Here is a 24,136-nt window from a genome sequence, read left to right on the forward strand (position 1 = left end):
TTTGACTTATTGTCATGTATTATTATTAAAGTGCATTGTCCCTGATAAAATAACCAAATAACCAAAATAATATTGCAGTTTTTACTGAATGTTTCACCAAATTAGAGCTGCCTTGGAGAGAATAATAGACTTCTTTCAAAAAAAATTTAAAAAAAATTAATGGTAGTGTATATAGAATTGACGACTTAGAGGGTTTGGTGACATGAGTCAAAAAGTCAAAACTATATATTTTTTCTTTGGAATAGCATTTCACAATAAGACAATGAATGTGTATTTAAAAAATAAATAGGGTATATTTTAATTTGTGCACATTAAGAAGGCTTTTTACAAATGTGAGTCTCTCAAACCAAAGAACTTGTATCTTAAACTGGCTAAGGCTGAGTACCACTGTCATATGCAATATTCTTCTTACTCCAAGCCATAGCAAGAAGCCTGAAACTAAAATATGTGCATGCTTTTGAGCTGCAGCCCAGTCTTAAAAATCCCAGAGTGCACCACACAAATACCAGTAGAGGGCAGCAGAGCATGAAAGACCAACAGGATACGAGCAGAACCCTAAAGATTTATAATAAGGGTATGAGATGGATGCTCAGTGCTTTCCATATAACCTTGCCACTCATCCTGTGCAAAACAGCCTTTGAATATTTACAATGTCCACACCTTTCTTTAACCGGAGTCCACTACCGTAACAGATAATCTATTGCACGACAGCATTTATGGATATGCAGAAAGGAGTTACACATTTCCAATGAGAAAGGATAGCAGTCTTGATAAACATTATCTAAGGGAGCGAGACAAGAAGAAGGGAGTTGGAAAGAAAGAGCGAGTGTATAGTAAAGGGGGTTGGGTGCACTTCCCTACAATCCTGAAAAGCAAAGCGTGCCTGCGTGTACAGCTGCAAACGCACACCTCTACATGCCCGCGGGCCCCATGTTCCACTCGCTCGCTCGCTGAGCCCTGCGTTTTCATACAGCTGCCCTCAACAGCACGCTGTAAACAGGAAACAGGTGTGGAAGTGGCTGTCCGCTCAATGATAAATGCCAGTGTCAGTCAGCAGGAGGGAGTGAGAGGGAGAGGAAGGAGGAGTGGCAGAACAGAAAAGGAGAGGTAATGGTGGATGAAGTTGTTGGGACGCTCCTGGTATGTGCCTTTTTACGAGCCTCTGTCCTGTATCAGCCTGTGTTGGAGGGAACACTGTCGTTTCTGCCCTCTCCCAGATTTGGACGCCCTCCCATCTTCCTCCCCTGACCGGAGCCATAACGGGAAAACGCCACCGGCCGTTTCACTGCTGCTCTGGGACACCGAGCGCTCAGGTTTGAAGGGCGTCATTCAGGTCACTGATTCAAACAGAGGCTTTCTACTGGAGCGATTCATTTGTGCTCCTTCACAGTTCTTTCTCTTTTTTCTCATTATAACTCATCTTTTCAGAACTTCATTTTGTATTTTGTACCATTTTTCAACTCATTATGACTCTCTCTCCATAAATATTAGGCATAGATGTACCTGGTACTTTGGGCAACTCGTGGGGGATAGGAAGCTTGTCCTCAGTTCTTGCGGGGACATCCAGAGGGGGGTTTAATTTCTGCGGCTCGTTGGAGGAAATGGACAGCGTGGTGAAGGTACTGATGAGCAGGATACCGAGACCGACCCACAGAACCAGCTAAAACAGAAAGAGAGGAATGAAGAGAGAAAAGAGAGTTAGTGTATATGGTCATCTGAAATACTTCAGTAAAAGAACAATAGTGTGATTCAGATTTGTCTTCTTTTTTATTGTCAGGCTCTATTAAATGCACTCAAAAATATAATAAAAATACAATTTATACAGACAAGGCCTTAAATACACCATGTCTTTGATGAATATTTTTTCAATTTCTGCATTAAAATTCATTTTGATATAACTCCTTAGAGCATAATGCAAAACGTTGCTATGTGGATAAAAAAACAAAGCTGGAAATTATCACAGTTTTAGAAAGTTTTTATAAATATTAAAAATATTTTAAAAAATTGTTTACTTTGAAAACTAACGAATATAATTAAGACATGTACACTAACAGGTATTCAATGTATTAGGAAATTATTATAAAGTTTTACTTAATGATTACCCCACTTACAAAAATAACTTGCAAAGATAAAAACTGGCAAATGAAATTAAATGAATAAAATGGTAATAAGTGTTTTTTATTTTTTAGAAGATATCTTTTTTTTCTTTTTTTTAGCAAATTAAAATTTTCTAGATTTAGAAAAAGTATGGATGGAGTAATTATCCTCGCCCATTCAGAGTTGGCCAGAAGTTTCGAAAATTGGTGCAGAGTGTGTTGGCTGACCAGAATGTTTGCGATTGTGGGTTTTTGATCCACATCTTTCATCTCTGGAATGCGTTCAATGTGAGTCCTCATGTTTGTAGTGCACCTAACATACTTAACTTTGACTTTACACAGCCTGCATTTTGCATACACCTTGTCAAGCTTCCCCTAGAGATGATAAAATCAAAAGTTTGTTCAAGTGCTTGACCTCACTGAAAATGGGAAGGATGTATTCGTTTTCCCCCCTCCTTTGCTCAAGGATACTCCACTTCTGCAGCACTTCCTGCTCATGGCGTGAGGTGTGTGCTCTCTAAACTGTCCCAGTACAGCACCGCTCTGCTCAATACACAATGCTGGCAAGGGTATCGTTGGCATCCGATCTACAATAATGTCCTACAGTCATTAATGGTGCCCCAAACGCTGATGAAATCTATTAAAGCAGGCCCTTCCCAGTTTCACTGCCCCTGATCTGTGGGTATTCTTTGTGCAGCAGTGGACCTGGACATGTCAGGCTGCTTGGCATGAGACATGGAAGACTGGCATTATACACTCACGCCAACACAAACATCTGCTGCACTCATTATGACAAGAAGCTCTTTTGGAATGATCCTCGCCCCAATATCAGAAACACCATCCATTTGGGTGGACTCCAGTGTTTGGGAAGTGACCCTGGTGGCAAAGACTCATGGGCATGGAAGTGTGGCATGGTTGGCACTAAAGAACAATGAACATCAGTATGTTGGCTGCTCGCAAACCACACAATGCAAGAGAGGTGAGGGAGACATCAGCATTGTGGTTACACATCATCTAAGATGAGACCTCAGTTGTTTTCACTCTATTGTGAGAGCAAAGGCATCTGTAATTTGGGCGGGAGACGGAGGGGGCACAGCTCGAGGCACAGAGCCAGACAGTGCCAGCACACACACTGTGGGAGTGACTCCACACAGCAAGTCAATGCACTTGCAGGATATCAAAATTAATGACAAACTCCATTACAAAGAGAAGAACAGCTGCCTTTTCTTCCTCACACACAATCCCAGTGCATTCCTATCTCAGCTCACATCAGATTTCACACAGACAAAAATTTGATGTCTGTAAGAGTTTTCGAAAGATTCACATTTATTTGATAAAAAATATAGTAAAAAAACAGTACTATTGTGAAATATTAATAGGAATTTAAAATAACTGTTTCATATTTTAATATATATATATATATATATATCATATGGGTAAAAAATGAACCGTCGGGTGTGCCGTACCTGTGCAGTCCAGGCGTTCTTCATGATCTTCTTGTAGATGAGAGCTGGGCAGATGAAGCAGATCAGACTGCCCATGGTGGCTCCAGTCAGACCCAGGATGGTTTCCACTATGGCACACAGACACATACATACATTTATTTTATAAAATCATTCTGTAATCACAAAAATGTGAGTGCACTACTAATTAAGAATCTAAAAACAAAAAAAAATATCATACTATATAACCAATATTGTAATTTAGTAGTAATTTAATAATTAGGCTCTAAAATATGATTGGACAACACATATTTGAAGCTGTAAAATCGCCCATGCACACATCACTTGCATTCTATATTAATGTATTAAGTTGCTACATTACAAAACCAAAAACACAACCAAAGGTAATGATAATGACCTATATTATTTGGAAGAATTTATTTGTGTAAGTATTTTGCAATTAAGAATTGTAATTATTCATTGGACATTAGTGTCTTTTTAGAAAATATGTCAAATATTAGTTCACTTTTCTACTTTGTATTGGTCATTACATTTTCTATAAACTTTCCAATGTTACAAATGGCTTCTAGAATTTCTGGTGGTGTAACAAAAAAAAAAAAAAATGTTTTTACAACAATACAATTTTTCTTTACATCTTGAAGACGTACATGTTAATAATTTTATTCAAACAAATTTTCCAAGAATACTTTAAGATAAGAGTATTTTTTAAAAACTACATAAATACACTACCATTCAAAAGACTGAGGTCAGAAAGATTTTTTTTTTTTTAAAGAAGTATCTTATGCTCACCAAGATTTGATAAGAAATATACAATAAAAACACTAATATTGTGAAATATTACTACAATATAATAATATCTGTTCTTATTTTAATATACTTTCAAATGTAATTTATTCTTGTGATGGCAAAGCTGAATTTTTAGCGCCACGTGATCCTTCAGAAATCATTCTAATATGCTGATTTGGTGCTCAAGAAACAGTTCTTATTATCATTGTTGAAAACAGTTATGCTGCTGAATATTTTTGTGGACACTATTACACATTGTCTTTCAGGATTCTTTGATGAATATAAAGTTCAAAAGAACAAGCATTTAGTCAAAATATTAATCTTTTGTAACATTATAAATGCCTTTACAGAAATTTTGGATTAATTTAATGCATCCTTGCTGCATGAAAGTATTAATTTCTTTAAAAAAAACCTTACTGACCCAAACTTTTGAATAGTAGTGTAAACCTATATCATATATATATATATATATATATATATATATAACACCACCCTTAACAGTTGTATAAATCACTGTAATGTGCATCCTTAGATGGCGAATTGCTTTAGTATATAAACCAAAATACAACAGCAGGCTGATCTAACTCAGGCTAAAAATCCATTCCAACCTGCACTATATTCAGACCCACCAGTTTAAAGCGGAAAAAAATGGCACAGGCAATCTACACCATCTCATCTCCTGAATCACCACATCCATCCTCCATCAGTCTTTCTACCCTGACCTTTCCATCACACACTCCCCCCTCATCCCTCTATCTGCCTCCTACCATCCTTCCTCTATGTTGCCCTTGTGTTGCAAGGCTGGGCAGTGGGCCCAGGGGGAATTTTTCATCCTGAGAGCAGCCATATTGTTTTACTCAAATTTATGCCCTGCAATGTCTGCTTCCCTATGGTTGGATTTGTGGCCATGAGGACACGCCGGTGGCCAGCGGAGCCGTCACGGAGGACAGAGCTATGCCTCTCCCCCATTCAATCGTCTCTGCGAGTCTCACCTTCCCCTCTCTATTAGTCTAATTGGGCCCACTGAGCCAAATAGAGCCCACGCCAGCGACAGCCAATCTCCATGAAGAATGAATAAAACATGGCCCACCCCACCATCGCCTAAAACACACATCTTTATCATCCTGTTCCACTGATAATGAATGGACGGTACAGAGAGGAAGGATAAGGAGTGATTGACGGAGAGATACTTTAAAAGGGAAGATGAAGTGGGGTGTGATGTCATGACGGTATTAGGGAGAGTGAAACTTAAGAAACGTGAGCACACGCAGACTTACCATTAGGAATGAGGATGCCGCCCAACATGGTGCCAAAAACAATGCAAAGAGTGATACTCTTGAAACGAAGGGGTGGCATATACCCACCTGCGGCGAAGGTGCCATCCTTTTGCTGAAAAACAGAGACAAACAGATCACCTTCACAAAGCTGTGACTAGATTCCAGACATGCATGTAGTTCTCCAAGCCTCTGTTATGGTTGAACAAGTAAAATGCATGTAAGGATATTGGGTTTGGCATGCAAGCTTCATAAACCCCCCCTCTGCTCAGTTGTCAAAATGCCAGATTTAACGACAGCATAAAACCCTTCACCCGACTGCGAATCCAGCCGTGATTTGAGCTGATTCAGCGTGGCAGCGATGGTGAGACAGCAAACTGAAATCTTGGCTGCTTTATGGAGGAGATCTGGACCTGTTCTCATCAATCCAGCCCCTTTTATTTCCTCTTGAATCTCTGTCTGCTGTCCGTGGAGGCTGGATCACTGGTGTCTGGGTAGTGGAAGGAGACTCGAGGAATCTCAAGGGATCCATACCGAGGGACAGAGCATGCAAATGCATGCTGACTGAGACCAGACTTGGGGTCTGACATCAGCCCTGTGTAAATCTGTTAGACTCAATGAAGTCTTTATGGAGTCCATTAAATTTAGCAAAATACTTCTGCAGCTGGTGCAGTTTATGTGCATCAGTAAGGAGGAGACACCTGAGTTTGTCCAGACGGTGCAAGGTAAAGGATTTTAAATGTGGGCCAAGAATTTTGGCATTTTAAAAAAAGGGGATACATACTGAGGGTTAATTTGGTGTGGATAAAATGGGATGTCTTTGTTGATACGTCAAACCAGTCACAATACACATCACTTTTAACAGTTCTTTCTGAATTCTCCTTCAAAATAGGTCAAAACAAATTTGCACTGTTCGGTTTCACAAAAGTAAATGACAAATGCAATAAAAACAGAAATCAAAACTGAAAGCAAGCAAACAATGAAGTGCTGGGGTTAGAAAAGGGGTCATCAAACTGGGGTCTGGGTAGGGTTGGGTATCATTTGAATTTTAACGATTCCAATTCCACTTATCGATTCTGATTCTTTATCGATTCCGATTCATTTAGATTCCAATAAGGTAAAAAAGTCTTACTGCACAACATTTTATTGTAGCTGAATACCATGAATAAAAATCAATAGGCTAAAGAACACTTACAACAACAACACAATAGCATAGCATAAAAAACTAGCCTAACTAAAATAAATTCCAAGCATTATTAAAAACAAGTAAACAAATAAACAAATTAGCAATAGCACAAATAAATACAACTGAACAAAGATACGATTGAAAACAGTGTTTTAAGATGTTCATTTACAGAAACTATGAAATCAAATGTAAAATAACATTGCATTTTATAAATAAAATATACATAACAAATATAGTTTAAAAAGTTATTGTCAAGAATAGCAAGTGAATTTTCTTGTTGTCTTTAGTTGTTTGATTAACAGCAGGAATATTAGGCTTCTGTCACTTTAAGAGCTGTATGGATCTATACTGTTATGCATTTTCTTCGTCAACAGGTTACGTTCACGGCGATATTTTGCTATATTTTGAGTGTATTTGTCCGTTCAAGTGCAAAAAGATGCGGTAGAGAACTCACTTTTTGTGTGTGCGCACTTTGGATAAGTGTGCAGCACAGAAAAAAAGCATGCAGGTATTCTTGGCCTTGAATGGTATAAAGTCATGTTAAAATGCACACAAAGGAATCAATGAGAGGAATTGAAATATTAATTTCATAATAAGTATCCGATTCCAGAATTGGAATCGATTTCAATTCCCAACCCTAGGTCTGGGCAGGGTTATTATCGTCAACTAAAACTAAAACTAACAAAAATTATTTCAGTTAAATGAAATTAAGCTTAAATAAAATAAAATATAAATATTAGTTGAAAAACTTAAACTAAACGAAAATGATAAATGTTGCCTTGGCAATAAATTGAAGTAGAAGCACTAAAATGATAAATAAATAAAAACTAAACTACAACTAAAAAAAAAAAAAATTAAACACAAATAGCAATAAAAAAATTAAAAAAATAATAAAAATAATGATATATATATAAAAATGATGAAACAAAATTACTAAAATTAACATGACAGGTTTTATATTTTTAGTAAAACTAATAAAACTAAAGTAAAATCTGCAAGTTTAGTGAGAAACATTGTGTAAAAATGATTTATAACTAAATTAAATAATAAATAAATAAATAAATAAAAGTAATTAATTGAAATAATAAACCAAATTTTACAAAATAGAAAATACATATTTTCCATATAATATTATAAATGTATATATAATATTACATTATACAACACGTTATATTTTACAGTATAAATGTTTTTTTTATTCATGAAAGTAAATTGCTGTCTTTATGTTTTAGGAAAGTGGTCAGTCACAAGGGAAACATAATATTTAGGGGGTCCATGGCATCAAAAAGTAAAAAAAAACCTGTCTTTGTAAGACTGTTACCTGCTGCTCGAATAGCATTGTGTTGATGGCCTGTCTGCAGGGCAGGATCATCATGGGGAAGCCCACAGCCACAGACATCATAAAGCCCACACGGATCATCTCCGTCACCAGGTTAGATGGAAAGTTCATCAGTACGTTCCCAGCAATGTTATCCGTGAAGCTCACATAGCCGAAGAACCCCACCTGGAGGAACACGGTACGAAGTACAGTTAATCATCTGAGACTTACGAAAGACAAATCTGCATAACAGACAGAACAAAAAATATGAAACAGCATTCAGTAGTGATCCATTTTCAATTCAAACTAAAAATTAGGCAAAAATTAATGTAGTGTAGGACTCATCAGGATTTGATTGGAGAGGCTGAGAAAGTCATATTATTTTATATAAAAAAAAATCTAAAAACAGTTTTGCTAATGTACTTTTGTGCATCATGTGTGATTATTTTGTGATATATTAATGATCATTTTGGCACAGTCCTAGTTTCACTGCAGTTTTTCAATTTAAAAAGATGGATACTCGATACTGAAGTAATGTTTGTTTGGAGGCAAGCAAGGAGAAGAATTCTGTTACATTGACTTTCCACTTCAGTATATGTGAAGTGTAAAATTTCATATGGGGTCACTTGATCCTGCTTGAAATGATCAGGACTAAAACTTCTTATGGCATTATACAGAAGCGGCCTAACAGAGATCCATGTCTCTTTGATGACCTCACAACCCCTCCTGACTGTGCAATGATATTGTTTTTATGCGATGAAAAATAGCGAGCTGCTTTTCAAAGGTCTTTAAAGCCTATCGGCCCCCTGAAGGCCCTCTCTACAGAGAAACAAAGCAGTGCGTTCCCTCCTTTCCCGACCTTGCTGGCCTTGATCTATCCGCAGAGGAAAAGGTTCCCTTAAGTAGCAACACCAGGCAGAAGTCCTTGAGCCTGCCACAAAACTCCCTCTCTATTCTATTCTATTCTACAAACCCTCCCCTGAATCAATTCAGCTTTTGTTCAAAGAGAAAAAAGCAAAAAGATGATGAAATATAAAAGCAGAATACAAAGAACACAGTTAAAAAAAAAAAAAAAAGTCACGAGCAATATTATCTCTCAAGGTAACGTTTATACTTTAGCTTTCAGAGAAGAGAATGGGGACCAGAAACATTCTGACGATGTCTTAAAACACATTCCACACAAAGTGTCCCTGAAAATATTTATGAAGGAATAAAAGAGACAAGGCATTTGATGTTGATGGAGCGTGTCAGTGTATGTGGGTTATACAGAGGAACGTGCCAGTGGGTCTGACCCCATCGTCTGAGTTCTTTCTCTTCTTCTAAGCTCCAAATGGGAATTGGAAGGATTTTCCAGGGTATCAGCGTGAACCCAAAACCCACAAAAGGGGAAGGGCAATCACCTGTAGGGGACGGATATGGATCTAAAAGCAAGAACGTGAGACGACAGCAACTCTACCATTCTTGAATCCTCATTTCTTTCCCGTGTCTGAGGGCACAGGTTCCCAGAAGCCAATAAGGACAGAGCAGCAACAGAGCAAGTGTTATACAATTGCTACATTTTGTATAAACAAAAATGCATGTTATACACTACTGTTCAAATGTTTGGGTTCAGTTAGATTATATGTTTTTGAAAGAAATCTGTTAAAAGAAAGCTGCATTTATTTGATCAAAAACACAGTAAAACAGTAATATAGTGAAATATTAAAAATGTTCTATTTTAATATATTTTAAGTCTCATGATCCTAAGGAAATCATTCTAATATGCTGATTTGCTGCTTAAGGAACATTTCATATTATTATCAATGTAGAAACAGTTGTGCTGCTTAATATTTTTGTGGAAAACATGATATATTTTGTCAGGATTTAATGAATAGAAAGTTCCAAAGAACAGTATTTGTTTAAAAAGAAATCTTCTGTAACATTATAAATGTCTTTACTGTCACTTTTGATCAATTTAATGCATCCTTACTGAATAAAAGTTGTTACTAATCGATATCCTTTCAAATGACTGAAAAACATATGACACGACTATCCGATGTGTATGATGTTTGATTGATTCCTAATATTATTTATGAAATGGCCTCAACAAGCTGCAGATTATCAGTTATCAGTTGATGAAGTGTCTCACACACTTACTGTGATGTAGAAGGTGGTGACCACATTGAGGGAAGAGGTGAATATTGTGCTCATTCTCTTCACCGAGGGCTCATCCAGGCTGTCATAAGTGGGTAATACTTGCCTATGGAAGAAAAAACTTTTTTATATACATCAGGCTCAAGATGCATACGTTGAAGTGGGTCAATACAAGTTAAGACTATGACATGCTGTTGATTACCACAGACAAAAAATCAGTTGGAAATCATATTTTTTCATAACGTTTATATTAGCTCTTTCCCAAATGTCCGTTATTTGAACTGTAAAGCATCTAAATCATTATTTAACAGTGTTCTAGGTGGTTATGGTTGTGCATAACTGATGTAATTATTGTGGGTGAATTTTTTATTTTATTTTTTAAAGCCCAATTCTGTCTTTGCACATATGTCAATGTTACAGGGTCTACCAGTTTAATATGGACTGACTTTTTTTTACAAACTGAGGGACACCATGTGGTAAGCGACAGCACGTCACTGATAAATTCTTGCATCAAACCCAAAGCATTCCTTTAAAAAAAAAACAAAAAAAAACACAAAACTAAAGGACACATTATTATAACAGATGCACAATTTTTGCAATGTCAGATTTATAGTAACGTTATGACAAAATATAACATTATGTGAAATCACACAAATGCTTATTTATGGGTTAACTCAAACTGACCAGTCACAGTATAATCATCATTGTTTAGCATAAGGACATACTGAACTGTGCATTTGAGCTCTAGAGACATAAACATGCAAGAGAGCAAGAGAAGCAGGAATTTAATATAGAAAGGCCATCACTCATTTCAGACATACAAAAGACAAAATGGAGGGAGGGTGGGAAGGAGGGAGAGCCGAATTGGATGAAACGAGCACTGATAAAGGGTTCAGTATCACAGAGAAACAAAAAACAGCTACAAAAAGAGCAGGGAAAAAAATCTATGTCTGTCATCAGGACAACTAATAAAACCAGATGCCAGCAAAACATTAAATGGGGAATTTACAACGGCTATATATTATCGACAAGTGCTAGTCAGACTTTAGCATGTTATAAAATTTCCTGGCAGTATGGGCTTTTGTTCGGGCTCTCTTGCTCTCAGCCCACTCACAGCTCTTGTAGACACAGTCGGAGCCCATTCCTGCTTTTATTGGGATATACAGTACCACGTTCTGGGCTTTTTAAGCCAACGCCTGATCTCACACCAAAGACCAGTCTGTCTCATAGCAGGAACCCACTTCCAATAAAAACCAGAGGAGGAGGAGAGAGAGACATCTATGTAGACTTACACATTTTATGTGTGTGTTTTTTTTTTCACGTGTTCATTACAGTATTTGCAACACAGCACTGTTATGATATTGCTCAAACATTCATTTTCCATTCAAAGTCCATTTGAAATGTGAAAATCTCCCATTGACTTGGCCTACCATTCAAGTTTTTTTTTGATAGGAGAAATTAATACTTTTATTCAACAAGGATGCATTAAATTGATCAAAAGTGACAGTAAAGACATTTATAAATGTTATAAAAGATTTCTATTTCAAATAAATGCTGTTTTTGTTTTACTTTCTATGCATCAGAGAATATTTTAACCTAAAATATTAAGCAGCACAACTGTTTCAACATGTTTCTCCAGCACTAAATCAGCATATTACAATGATTTCTTAAGGATCATGTGACACTGAAGACTAAGATAATTCATCTTTGCCATCACAATAATAATTACATTTTAAAATATATTAAAATAGAAAACAGTTTTTAATTATGTATTGCAATTTTGATCAAATAAATGCAGGCTTGGTGAGCATAAGAGAATTATTTCAAAAACATTTAAAATCTTACCAACCCCAAACTTTTGAAAATGAATAGATGTTGTCTTGTCTTTTTAAAATTTGCATACTGTATTGTATAAATGTCAACAGATGTCTCAGAAATACAAAAAATGTGATCTGAATGAGGCATAATTGAGGATTTGTATTTTAAGGCCAGTAAATGCTACCTTTGTTTCTCCTAGGAAATACTTATTAACTGACACCATTTAGAAGCCAATGGTTGATTCTCATATACTACAAACCAGTCACATATTGAGTCACATGGCAACGAGATGTGCAACACGTGATGCGTAATTTACCCAGAGCCCAAATCTAAAATCTGACTTCATTTAAAAAAATTTGCAAGCCCTGTTTTTTTCCTTCAGGAAATGCAAATATGTGACCCTGCACCACAAAACCAGTCACATGGGTCAATTTTATGAAATTGAGATTTATGCATCACCTGAAAGCTGAATAAATAAGATTTCCATTGGTATCTATATGACAATATTTGGCCGAGATACAACTATTTGAAAATCTGGAATCTGAGGGTGCAAAAAAAAAAAAAAAAAAAAAAAAAAAAAGTTTAAAGTTTTTCATTTATGTTCGCGATTTTGCTGCATCCACTCACAAAAATAAATGTTTTATATATTTACGGTAGGAAATTTACAAAATATCTTCATTGAACATGATCTTTACTTAATATCCTAATGATTTTTGGCATAAAAGAAAAATCGATATTTTTGACCCATACAATGTATTGTTGGCTATTGCCACAAATATACCCATGCGACTTGTGACTGGTTTTGTGATCCAGGGTCACATCATTTCCTTCAGTGTAAGTTTATCTTTCAAGTCCTTCCAAATGCTTTTTCACAATATCTTTCATGTTGCCAATATAGTTCAAATTGAAAAAGACCCCAGAAAAGCCATTCCTGATGAAATTTCAGTGTGCATAAAGGGGGAAGATCGGTGATGCTACAGTCCCACTGCAATTTCTCTACACCTCTACCAAGTGTTGACACAGTAATTATTTTGTAATACTACTAAAATGACTCCGTCATAACACCTAAAGCTGTGAATCTGTGACTTGATGCTGTATAAGCTGACATGACAATTTTACGATAGGAATAACACTATTATGGTGTTTACACATTACAGAGGTATTTACACATTAAGCAGGAGCCGTATAAGGGCACCAGTGGACCCAGAATGCTGCTCTTTAATAAACAGTTTCTGTTCTCCAAGTCAAAAGAGCAAGCAAGTCAACTTTTCTCTAATGAATCAATTTGGCATCAAACAGAGCTTGTACTAAATGTACTAAAGTAATAAATGTAAATGGATGGATAACTGTAGGCGATGACAGGAACTGTTTGTGGTCTGATCAGGGGTCATGTAGCATCGTCTCGCTCTTCTAATGATCGGGTGTAAGTGGCATTGTATGTCAATGCTGGCCAAGAAGTCACAGCCAAATATCACTCATCACCCTTCAGAGAAAGTGTGTGTGTGTGTGTGTGTGTGTGTGTAAAGGAGAGTTACAGTCAGCCTCAAGAACCACATTACCTCATCCACACCAGAATCCAACACTGACACCTCCTCCACCCCAACACCCTCACTCTCAAACACACACACACATTTGTGCTGGCATCCGCACACTTAGACACCTCAATTCTATTCACTTCCAAACACATAAAAACCAAGACACACACAAACATGCACAATGTTAAAGATAACAGAAGGAACCTTATATGTATAGGCCTATATGTTATATATATATATTATTACATTAATGTAGTTTTTTTTTAAAACATCCCTGGATGTTGATAGTTTAATTGTTTAAAAAAACATCCATTTGACAGACAATATTAGACAGGTCAAAACTACGATAACCATATGTGTATTGTAGATATTTTATATAATGTGGATATAGAAAAACTACAGTAAGAATGATCTGTACAATAAAAAAGAGAAAAAAGGAGCAGAAGGAACTGGGAGTGGAAGATGAATGGACATGGTGTGGTGAATGGCGTTAATGTTGTGAAACATTAGAAACAGAAAGGAGTGTGTAAATGACGCTCCCTGCCCAAGCTTGAGAATACCTGATCAGGTAAACACTGAGATTACCAACCCCCCCTTCATGGTTAGTATATTTGAGCTAGCGGAAAGGAAAGAATAGAGACATGAAATTAGTTCAAGGCAGAGAAAAAGAATGTGAATTCTTATCGATGTGAATAAACACTGGACAAATGTCTCCCAGCAGTATCAAAGAGCTGTAACAATGTTAACTATGATCTCGACATTAGTTAATGGTGCTCCCACAACATATCAGAGTTTCAACATAATACAGACAAAGACTATGTCAGTGCAAAGTGGTTGAATTCATCAGGGGACGATCCGGTCACGGTGATCTCCTTATGGAAGAACTATGAAAAGCTGCAAAAACTCATCATTTATGCTTCTATCAAAATGCACTTGTAGTTCAACTATGCGGATCTGACAAGATGTCCACTGACAGAATAAATCAAGACGGCCTTGTGGGTCAATCTTTTATTGCAAAGAAAAGCGAAGCTATTCAAACATTTTAAAAAGGGAAAGAGGCCTTTCGTGGAAAGGAATAGTTTACTCACAACTGAAACGCATTCTGCCATTATTCACTCACTCGTTGTTCCAAACCTGTATGACTTTCTTTCCTTTTTTTTAAGTTTTCATTATGCACATGTGCGAAAGATTTAAAAGCTACAGCGGAAGCAAGACAAACAGTGAATAAAAACTTAAATGTTGGTCTATTCCTCCATGAAAGAAAGAATGTCATACAGATTTGGAACGACATGATGGCGAGTAAATCATGACAGATTTTTCATTTTTGAGTCAACTATGCCTTTAAGGAACAGAGTTAGTGTTAAGAATAGGGTAAAAACAGTACGCACAAGGCAACAAGTTAGGCATTCCACGCAGATTAGATTTCTCAGAGATATTTGATGCAGAATATAGTAATGACAAGCTAATAAGCAGCTTCAAAGGTCCATTTTCTCAAAGCAAACACACTTGTGTTAATGCATCGGCTCTTGAATGTTCTTTTGCACCATTAAAATGGAGCCTTAAATTAAGCCTAACTGGCGACAGAAAGGAGGGAAGAGGCAGTGCGAGGATTGGGGAGTACTTACGACTGACAGGCAAATGCCATGCCACAGATAGGGATGCAGCGAAAGACGCCGTCCCACCGAACGTAAATGACCTTGTTCAGCCACTGGCCAGTGAGGAGGCCGTGTTTGAAGGAGGAGAGCACCATCTGTGGTGGAGGGGAGAGCAGGAGGGTTACAGAACATCCCAGAAAGAAGGGAGGGGGGAGAAAGACGAGGAGGGCAGTGATGATGCTGTGATTAAACCCTTAGACTGACTACGAAGAGTGCATGGAGACACTGTAATCTGTTTAAAGAGATTTAAAGACTTCACCCTAAAATTAAAATTCTGTCAACTTTTACTCACCCTCATGTCGTTCCAAGCCAGTATGATGTTATTTTGGAACACAAAATGAGAAATTATGGACTAGTCGCTCTTTTAAATGCAATTTGGCAATTTAATTTTAAAGCTTAAAAAAAACACAAAAAAGTGATTGATAACTATTTTTCAAGTCTTCTAAAACTACACTACTCAAAAAGTCTCTGATGCTCAACAAAGCTATATTTATTTGATAAAAAATACAGTAAAAGCAGCCATATTGTGAAATAGTATTGGAATTTGTTTTCTATTTTAATATAGTTTAAAATGTAAATTATTCCTGTGATGGAAAAGCTGAATTTTTAGCAGCAATTACTCTGTTCATTCTAATATGCTGATTTAGCTCTCAGGTAACATTTCATATTATTATCAAGGATGAAAACTGTTGTACCACTTTGTATTTTTGTGGAAACCGTGATACATTTTTATTCACAATAACATTTATTTGAAAAATAATTTTTAAAAAGGACTTTGTTGTCACTTTTGGTCAATTTAATGCATCCTTGCTGAATAAAAGTATTAATTTCTTTTAAAAAAATATCTTACTGACCACAAACTGACTTCAGACTGCTTCTCACACAAAGCTATCACATGGGTTCAGAACAGCGCATTAGTTGTATGGACCACTTTTATGGTTTTTGCATCCTTTTAGAAGCTTGAAAACATCAAAACAGCATAGACTTTTTTCTTTTGTGTTTCATGGAAGAAAGAAAGTAATCAGGTTTAGAACAATAGTTCTGTCATGAGTAAATCATTACAGAATTTTCATTTTTGAGTTAGCTATTCTTTAAGGAGAGAAACAAATCAATGAATTTGCCAACTAAAGGGGAAACAAATTGTACTGATCAACTTCCACACATGATTTTCAATACGAGTTCATCTCTAAAGAACAGGAAAACTTTCTAGTTTCATGCAGAACAATCTTGAAGGATAAAATCTGACTGCTGCACACGTTTGCAGAAAACATTCACAGCAACTTTCAAAATCAAGAGCGCCAGCCCGTGTAACCGTCAGAATCACCACCAATCCCAACCCTATCAGATCTGCTTACCCAGTCATAGTGTATAATTCTAGCGGGAAATATATCAGGGGACTCTGGGTATTACCAAAGAGTCAAGACAACTCTGACGACCCACGATTCATATGAATTCTGCCACGAACGCACTAACCTCACACACACACACACAAAGACACACACAAAAATACCCGAAACCAGACAGCGCCGACAAACAGAGTTTTGGATTGGATGAAGGTGGACAGAGGAGGAAGGGGATTTTGGGTAATGTAGCTGAATCCATGGCAGTGGAGTGGTCCGTTCTCCGGGGCAGATTACTTACGGGTGGCAGCAGAAGGTGGTGGCGATAATTGGCAGACACTGTATGACACCCTTGAAGCGCCACAGATGTACTTGCTCCACCCAGGAGCCACTGATTATTCCGTAACGCAGAGACGACAACACTATCTATAGGCCGGTACATCAGATGGTCAGTCGGAAGTCAGCATCAGGAATGGGGGCGGGGCAGAGGTTGAGATGGGGGCAGAGGGAAGACATATAGATGGTTAAATGCTAGACTAATAAATTGGGCTGGGGGGGAAAAAAAACACACCGTGGAGCTGGATAAAAGGTATATAAACTGTTAAGGTGATTACACTGTGATGCAATAGACAAAAAACTCCAGGAACATCCATGTTTGCAATGTCAATGTTATAAAATATTCAGATTACATAAAGTTGGGTCAAAAATTTCGATATCAGGACCTTTAGTAACCATTAGTGCTTCTATGTTGTGAGAAAAATGCCTTTTTATATTTTATATCATAATTTATAATTATATTATCAACACAATTCAAGTGAAATCTTGCGTAAAACCTGAACATTTTTTGCTTCAATGGAAGAACACCTGACCTTCTTTACAAAGAGGTTGATCAATATCACATTTATGAGCAATAAAATCATTTATCATCAATATTACATTTAATTACTGACCTAGAATGCAGAATCTTAAATATCTGTCTTATTAATTTGCTAATTTGTTTTACATTTCTCAAAATTCTAAAACGTACATGTACAGGTTAAATTACAGAATTTCAATATGACCTCAGCAATTATTCACTGTACATAACTCGAAAACTTTTTACATTAAATGTTCATTGAATTTGATTTAAAAACTGTTCTCCACCGCATTCAACATCTCCTAATAGAGTTTTATAATGTTCTGTGACAGCTCTCTTTAGTTGTTTAAGAGCTTACGCTTCACTTTTAAGCTTTCAAAAAATCCACTGACATTGAAGTCCTGCTGCCATGGTGATGCATACTCACATTGTATTCACAAAAACCAACCAATCGCCACATTAAACTTCTCAAAAGAAACAGAAATTGGCCAATTTAATTTAAAAAAAGCTATAAATGAATTTCACACATACTTATATCATTGAAGTGACTTTCAAAAACATGTCCTTAAAACAACCACAATGAGCAGCTGTAATTTGAAGTGCTTACATTTTACAAAACATTTTATATCATTTAATTAAATATTCAAAACGCTAAAAGATAAAATTACTCCTTTACTTCCTCTTATCAATGCCATATATATATATATATATATATATATATATATACACAGTGCTATGCATAAGTTTAGACACCCATGCTAAAGTTGACTAAAAAGAGGAATAAAAAATCATCTTAATGCCTTAATTTAAAAAATTAGGAAAAATCCAACCTTTAAGGACACCAATTTTTTTTGTGAATGAATAATGTATCGTAAATAAATAAATGTTCTTCCTTAAAATACAGGGTGCATAAGTTTGGACACCCCTATGTTAAATTCCCATAGAGGCAGATTTTTATTTTTAAAGGCCAGTTACTTCATGGATCCAGGATACTATGCATCCTGATAAAGTTCCCTTGGCCTTTGGAATTAAAATAGCCCCACATCATCACATAGCCTTCACCATACCTAGAGATTGGCATGGTTTTATTTCAGTTAGCCTAATAGCTAATAGCTATTAGTTAGTAGTTTGATTTGCATTGAGATAGTTTGAATAGTTTGATTTGCATTGAGAGATGATCTTATGGAAAGTACTCCATGCCAATCTCTAGGTATGGTGAAGGCTATGTGATGATGTGGGGCTATTTTAATTCCAAAGGCCAAGGGAACTTTATCAGGATGCATAGTATCCTGGATCCATGAAGTAACTGGCCTTTAAAAATAAAAATCTGCCTGCCTCTATGGGAATTTAACACAGGGGTGTCCAGACTTATGCACCCTGTATTTTAAGGAAGAACATTTATTTATTTACGATACATTATTCATTCACAAAGAAAATTGGTGTCCTTAAAGGTTGGATTTTTCCTAATTTTTTAAATTAAGGCATTAAGTTCAATTTCCAAAAGATGATTTTTTATTCCTCTTTTTAGTCAACTTTAGCATGGGTGTCTAAACTTATGCATAGCACTGTATATATATATATAGAGTAAACTGCCTACATCTGTATGAGGGTGTGCTGATGGGATCTGATATTACATTTTACAGGGTTGGAGTTTGGAACGGTGGAAAGGGGAACGACTCACCGTGAACATGAAGAGTGTGTAGAAGATCAGCGCCATGGCTGAGAACGACTGGATGGATGACATCATGTTTCTCTGCAAGCTGAGGGGTAGTACGACTAACAGCGAGACTGAGATCAGTAACACGATACGGAAGCTACGTGTCACCTGAAAAAGCAAAAGGAAAAGCAGTTACTGGCAATATTCAGGGCAACAAAACTGGAAAAAAATTATATAATATATATACATATATATATATATATATATATATTTAAAAATATATATAAAATGTAATTACTAGTGGTCGACCGATATTATTTTTTTGATGACCAATGGTGATATCTTAGAGAGCAGGGTGGCTGAAGGCCAATATAAGGTTGATAAGCCGATATATCATTTGACCACTAGTAAGATATATTCATGGCCAGTAATATTTCTCAATTCACCCGGTGCGATAAGGTGTGATAAAAAGTTCATTTTCACACAGAAACTGTGATCTAATCTACTCTAGAGTTATAAAAAGTCTATGAAGTGTTCTTTTTTTATTAGCTCAGCACTTTTTATAGATAGTGGCCTTTGAATTTATCATTACAGGAGGATTATGAACAAGGGCAATGATCAGTTCTGTAAACTGCGTATCAACAATTAATTGATTTGGAAGAAAGGTGTTGGAGTAGCAACAGGAGTTTAACTCATTTTAGCCAGGTGACAACCTAAAAGTAGGACGGTTATTTCTTACCTCCAGCCCAAGCAGCTGAGCAAAGAAGTTGGACCCTAGATCTGCGATGACGACATAGAAAGCAATGCATGTCCCCAGCATGAGTCCGATCATGCTGAAAAGAGAGAGAATGTAAGTAGAAAATACAAGCAATAAGACCTTACTTCATTCATGAGGTCGAAGCTGAAAAAGTTAAATCTCCACAAAAGCATCTTACCTCAATTCCACAAGTGCTTTGCCTGGTTTTCCATAAGCATGAAAAGCTGGGAAGGGAGAGATAGAGAAAAAAAATGTTGAGTTGGCAAATTTCAACACCAAAACCAAAAAAGGAAGTTTCTTCCAAACGTGTCTTGTAAAAGTTAATTTTTTGTATTATTATTTTTTGACAATAAAGGTTGTACACTTTCTCTTGAATAGCATTTTAATGTGACACTACTTATCACAAACACTGCTGTGGCAGGAGATCTTTCAATCTGCGTAACGATGAATTGTAGGTGTAGCTTTTGTGAAACTATATAAATTGAAAGGCCTATATGTTTGATTCACTTGCATTGATAAAGTTAGATATTTTCTTTTAGCTGCCTTCTCAAAATTTGTAAATGCATTTAATTTCATGATATTGTTTCATAATGATCTGTTAATCTTCAGCAAAGAAGTGAATTAAGTTAAATAAAAGCCTAAATTCAATCTGTTCATCATATAAAGCGATCAAGTGAGTCTCTTCAGAGTTTTACAATCTCTTCATGAACCTTTTGAAGCATCAAAGTGCTAGTTGCATAACAGTTTATGGAGGGACAGAAAGGTCTTTTTTTTTCATCAAAAAGATCTTCATTTGTGTTCCGAAGATGAACAAAAGTCTTACAGGTTTGGAACGACATGAGGGTATTAATGACAGAATTTTTGGATGAACTATCCCTTTAACTGAACTGAATGAATTATTCCACAGTAATCCACATGCAGGATATTCTAAAACATTGTTATTTGGTAAATGATGGAAAATGAATGCGACCTCTGTGTGTTTGTTGCTTTTGTTCACTCTCACCTAGTCCAGCATAAGTCCTGCGTTTGGTGTTACTGGCTGAGTGGACTAGAAACATGCAGGACTGATGGGTCATCCACGAACAGAAGAACAACAACAATGTGCCCAACACAATTCCACACTGCAGAGAGAATAAAAAATAAAATAAAAATCCATATAATAGATGAACACAGATGTCCTACATGTTTAAAATCAAAGTCAAATGCTTACACTGATTCTTGTACTGATACAAACTAGTGTGGACAAACTAAAATTGCAGCTTATCAATTTCTGATTCTCTCAGCTTACAGATTATTAACCAGCAAAGTTGTGTGTAAACCACTGTAAGTGCATTTGGCAGACCTAATCATATGGAATCCTCCTATCAGCACACAAAACTGCACAGCACACTTTCCCATAACCCCTTTAACAAAGTGTTTACCTGTTTGAAGCAGAAGGGCATCGTCAAGACACTCACACCCACAATGCTGTTTACAACGTTCATGATCAGACCCGAATTTGACGCAGTCATTTTGGCTCTCGAACAGCTCTCTAATGTCCAGACGGGTGTGTGTGGTGCTTCTACACTGGCTTCAGGTTTAATTGAGATAAGTGGGTTGACACAGATGTCCTTTAACTGTTGGCTATGATGCTCTGTGAAGACACAGAAGAAAACAAAAAACATTCAGCCTTAATGAAATTGAGAGATTTTAGATTTTCTTGTTTATAGTGTTATGCTTTGTATATAAAGAGGAATATACAGGTTAATAAAAAATAGCAATTTATACATAATTTTTCAACAATTAAATTGCTTATTTATTAATTTATTCAAAATTAATTTTTATCCTGTATGACAGAAGAAGAATATGCAAACAGTTTCTTAAAAACAGTAATCAATGCAAATCAAAGCATAGGCTATATATATATATACATATACACATATATAAAATCAATACAAATTCTATACTAATAAACTAATATACTATATAATATATATAGTTTATACTAATAAACCACCTCCAAATAAACTCTGAAATATAGAAAAGATGCTAAATTTATAAGAGATAGCCTTCCATGCTAAAGGAAGGCAGATCATCACAGAATGACCTGGAATACATTTTTTTAATTTTTCTATTGTTGGTCTACAGACAAGTTCAACTAACCTGATTCCTTGAAAACATTAATAATGGCATATATCTAATTGTTACACTGATTACAAACAGCAAGTGTAGTTGTCAAATGTGTTTTTGGTTTGCTTGCCATATGGCAACAGTTGTGTTGTCAGAAGCACTTTGAGTACTTTTATACAACTCATAGAACATGTTGATTTTTTTGGGGGGTGGGGGGTGGGGGGTGGGGGGTGGGGGGGGTGGGGGGGGGGGGGTGGGGGTGGGGGTGGGGGTCCAGTTTACAATAAAATCACAAATGGCAGCATGTTTGCATAGAGTATAAACAGAAAATATGCAGTGTTTGCTTTTATCTTGAATCAATGGAGAAAATAAACACTTTAGTCTATCAGATTAATATTAAGAGTTCATGTGACAGTATGTATAACACTGAGTGAATACTATACAGTAACACATCAAGTAACGTTAGTTGTTCTATACTATATCTAATTTGCCAATTTAATATGCTATACATATTGCAACAATTAACATGTCTCATAACTAACCACATTGACAGTTCATAAAGTTTCCCATCTCAGGACTGAGGATGCTATAAAAAAGCTTGTTTACATACCACGTCCACACTTTTCCCATCAGTCATTCATTTCTATGTCATCATCGGTTCATAACTGTTTTAAAACGATCATTAATAAACGTCCGGTGATGTTTATGCCGCCTGTATAAAGTTAAAGGAGTTTCAACAAATATTTAGAAAGATATTTCCCGAAATAGGCACAAAAAACCTTGTTTCCACAATCTGTAACCAGGAAGTACGCGCGCAGTGCTGCCAGTGTGGCGTTCTCAAAGACACTAGCGCGCCCTGTCGCCTCCAGTGGCCAGGAGTGGAATTACACAGCGTCACAGCATGTCACGGTTAGTCAGGTTCACTTTCTTTTGACAAATATTGCTGAAATTGGAAGTTGACGGTTTGTTCGTTTTGTTTTCAAAGTAACCAACACCTGCAATATCTTTGAGTCCCGCAATGCTTTACTTTGACACACGGTGTAGGTTTTATGCATGCAGAGATCACATCAATGGCTCTGTCTGTCAACAGCACCTACACAGACGAAACACGGTGTTGTTTCATTTGGACAGAGATTTGAGCAGGAAAGGGAAACAGGAACAAGGGATGTTGATCTGCAACAGGAGCTCCGCGGATTCCGGGCAACATAGGCTTCTTTTCTGTTGCTAGTGTTTTTGGAGGAGAGGTTGGGACCAGCGTGCCCCAGTTAGGCATATGCTCTCCTGGGAGGGGATTTTAGTGTGTTGTTTTAGGGGGGCTGGTTTTAGGTAGGAGACAGGAAAAGTCTGGCTATTGTGTACCATTGGCCTTCGAACCTAACTGACAAGTCAGCCTATTGGCCCGAGGGTCTTGTCACTCCACACCTAATCCCTGAAGATTGGAATTAGGCCCAAGCAGCAGAAGGGGAGACCGTGGGCAGATTGCTGGGCAGATTTGGCAGCGGGGGGAGAGAGATTCTGTAGCCAGCAAGAAATTAGACACAGGCACCCGATTGAACCGCTGACCTCCAGGGGAAACCCCTGGTCAGCGCGAGGTCACGGGAGCACAAAGCGGGGCGATGAACTGCAAGAGGTCAAGCATGCATGCAGCTGAAAGAGAGCCTTTGTGAGCTCAGGCATGCACAAAATTTCCCATCAGCCACCAAAGTCACAGGCTCCTCAGGAAGCCAAGGAAGGGGGATGAAACCTGGCGACGGAGAGTTGCAGCGTGTGTGTGTGTGCGTAAGTGACCTCAGAAAGGACACACACAGACTGCGGCTGTAATCACATTTAATTACACATCAGCCAGCCTTGTGAAAGAGGTTTTTAATGCAAACTCTCCCTGCACACAAAAAGACTGACATGTGCAGCTAAACATTGCCTACCTTTGTCCTCCTAAAATCTATTAAAGCCCTCTCTATTAACCATCAGCATTGCTAAAGGCTGCAGATAACGACCATTATGTTGATAATAGTGAATAAAAGGAACAAAAGATGTTTTTTGTGCAGTGAGAATGGTATGCCTCAATCAACCGTTCAACCAAAGGTCGGACCTATTTATAATGGGAGCCTGGTTGAAATTAAGGACGGATTCAGTAAAAGAAACAAATACCTGTT

At 36.9% G+C, this 24,136-nt stretch overlaps 1 protein-coding gene across 5 annotated transcripts in view; it reads right to left on the bottom strand.

Annotated features, from left to right (window-relative positions):
- slc38a10 (solute carrier family 38 member 10) overlaps positions 1 to 22,831 on the bottom strand; it is a 30,687-nt gene extending 7,856 nt beyond the window's left edge. For 2 of the 5 annotated variants that reach the window (XM_084135265.1, XM_084135263.1), the window contains exons 1-12: positions 22,594 to 22,831; positions 21,296 to 21,507; positions 20,878 to 20,995; positions 20,053 to 20,098; positions 19,857 to 19,950; positions 19,142 to 19,285; positions 15,235 to 15,359; positions 10,260 to 10,362; positions 8,127 to 8,309; positions 5,623 to 5,734; positions 3,563 to 3,669; positions 1,504 to 1,660 (exon numbers count right to left, since the gene is read on the bottom strand). In XM_084135265.1, the coding sequence (XP_083991391.1) occupies positions 1,504 to 1,660; positions 3,563 to 3,669; positions 5,623 to 5,734; positions 8,127 to 8,309; positions 10,260 to 10,362; positions 15,235 to 15,359; positions 19,142 to 19,285; positions 19,857 to 19,950; positions 20,053 to 20,098; positions 20,878 to 20,995; positions 21,296 to 21,385 (1,279 nt within the window). In that variant the 5' untranslated portion in view covers positions 21,386 to 21,507; positions 22,594 to 22,831. Of the gene's footprint in view, positions 1 to 1,503; positions 1,661 to 3,562; positions 3,670 to 5,622; positions 5,735 to 8,126; positions 8,310 to 10,259; positions 10,363 to 15,234; positions 15,360 to 16,905; positions 17,163 to 19,141; positions 19,286 to 19,856; positions 19,951 to 20,052; positions 20,099 to 20,877; positions 20,996 to 21,295; positions 21,508 to 22,593 lie in introns of those variants that run through there. The other 3 variants (XM_084135266.1, XM_084135264.1, XM_084135267.1) reach the window with 2 other exon arrangements.
- Between the last annotated feature and the right edge of the window lie 1,305 nt (positions 22,832 to 24,136).

The sequence above is a fragment of the Abramis brama genome, assembly GCF_963993115.1.
Source record: "Abramis brama genome assembly, chromosome: 14".
NCBI lineage: Eukaryota > Metazoa > Chordata > Actinopteri > Cypriniformes > Leuciscidae > Abramis > Abramis brama.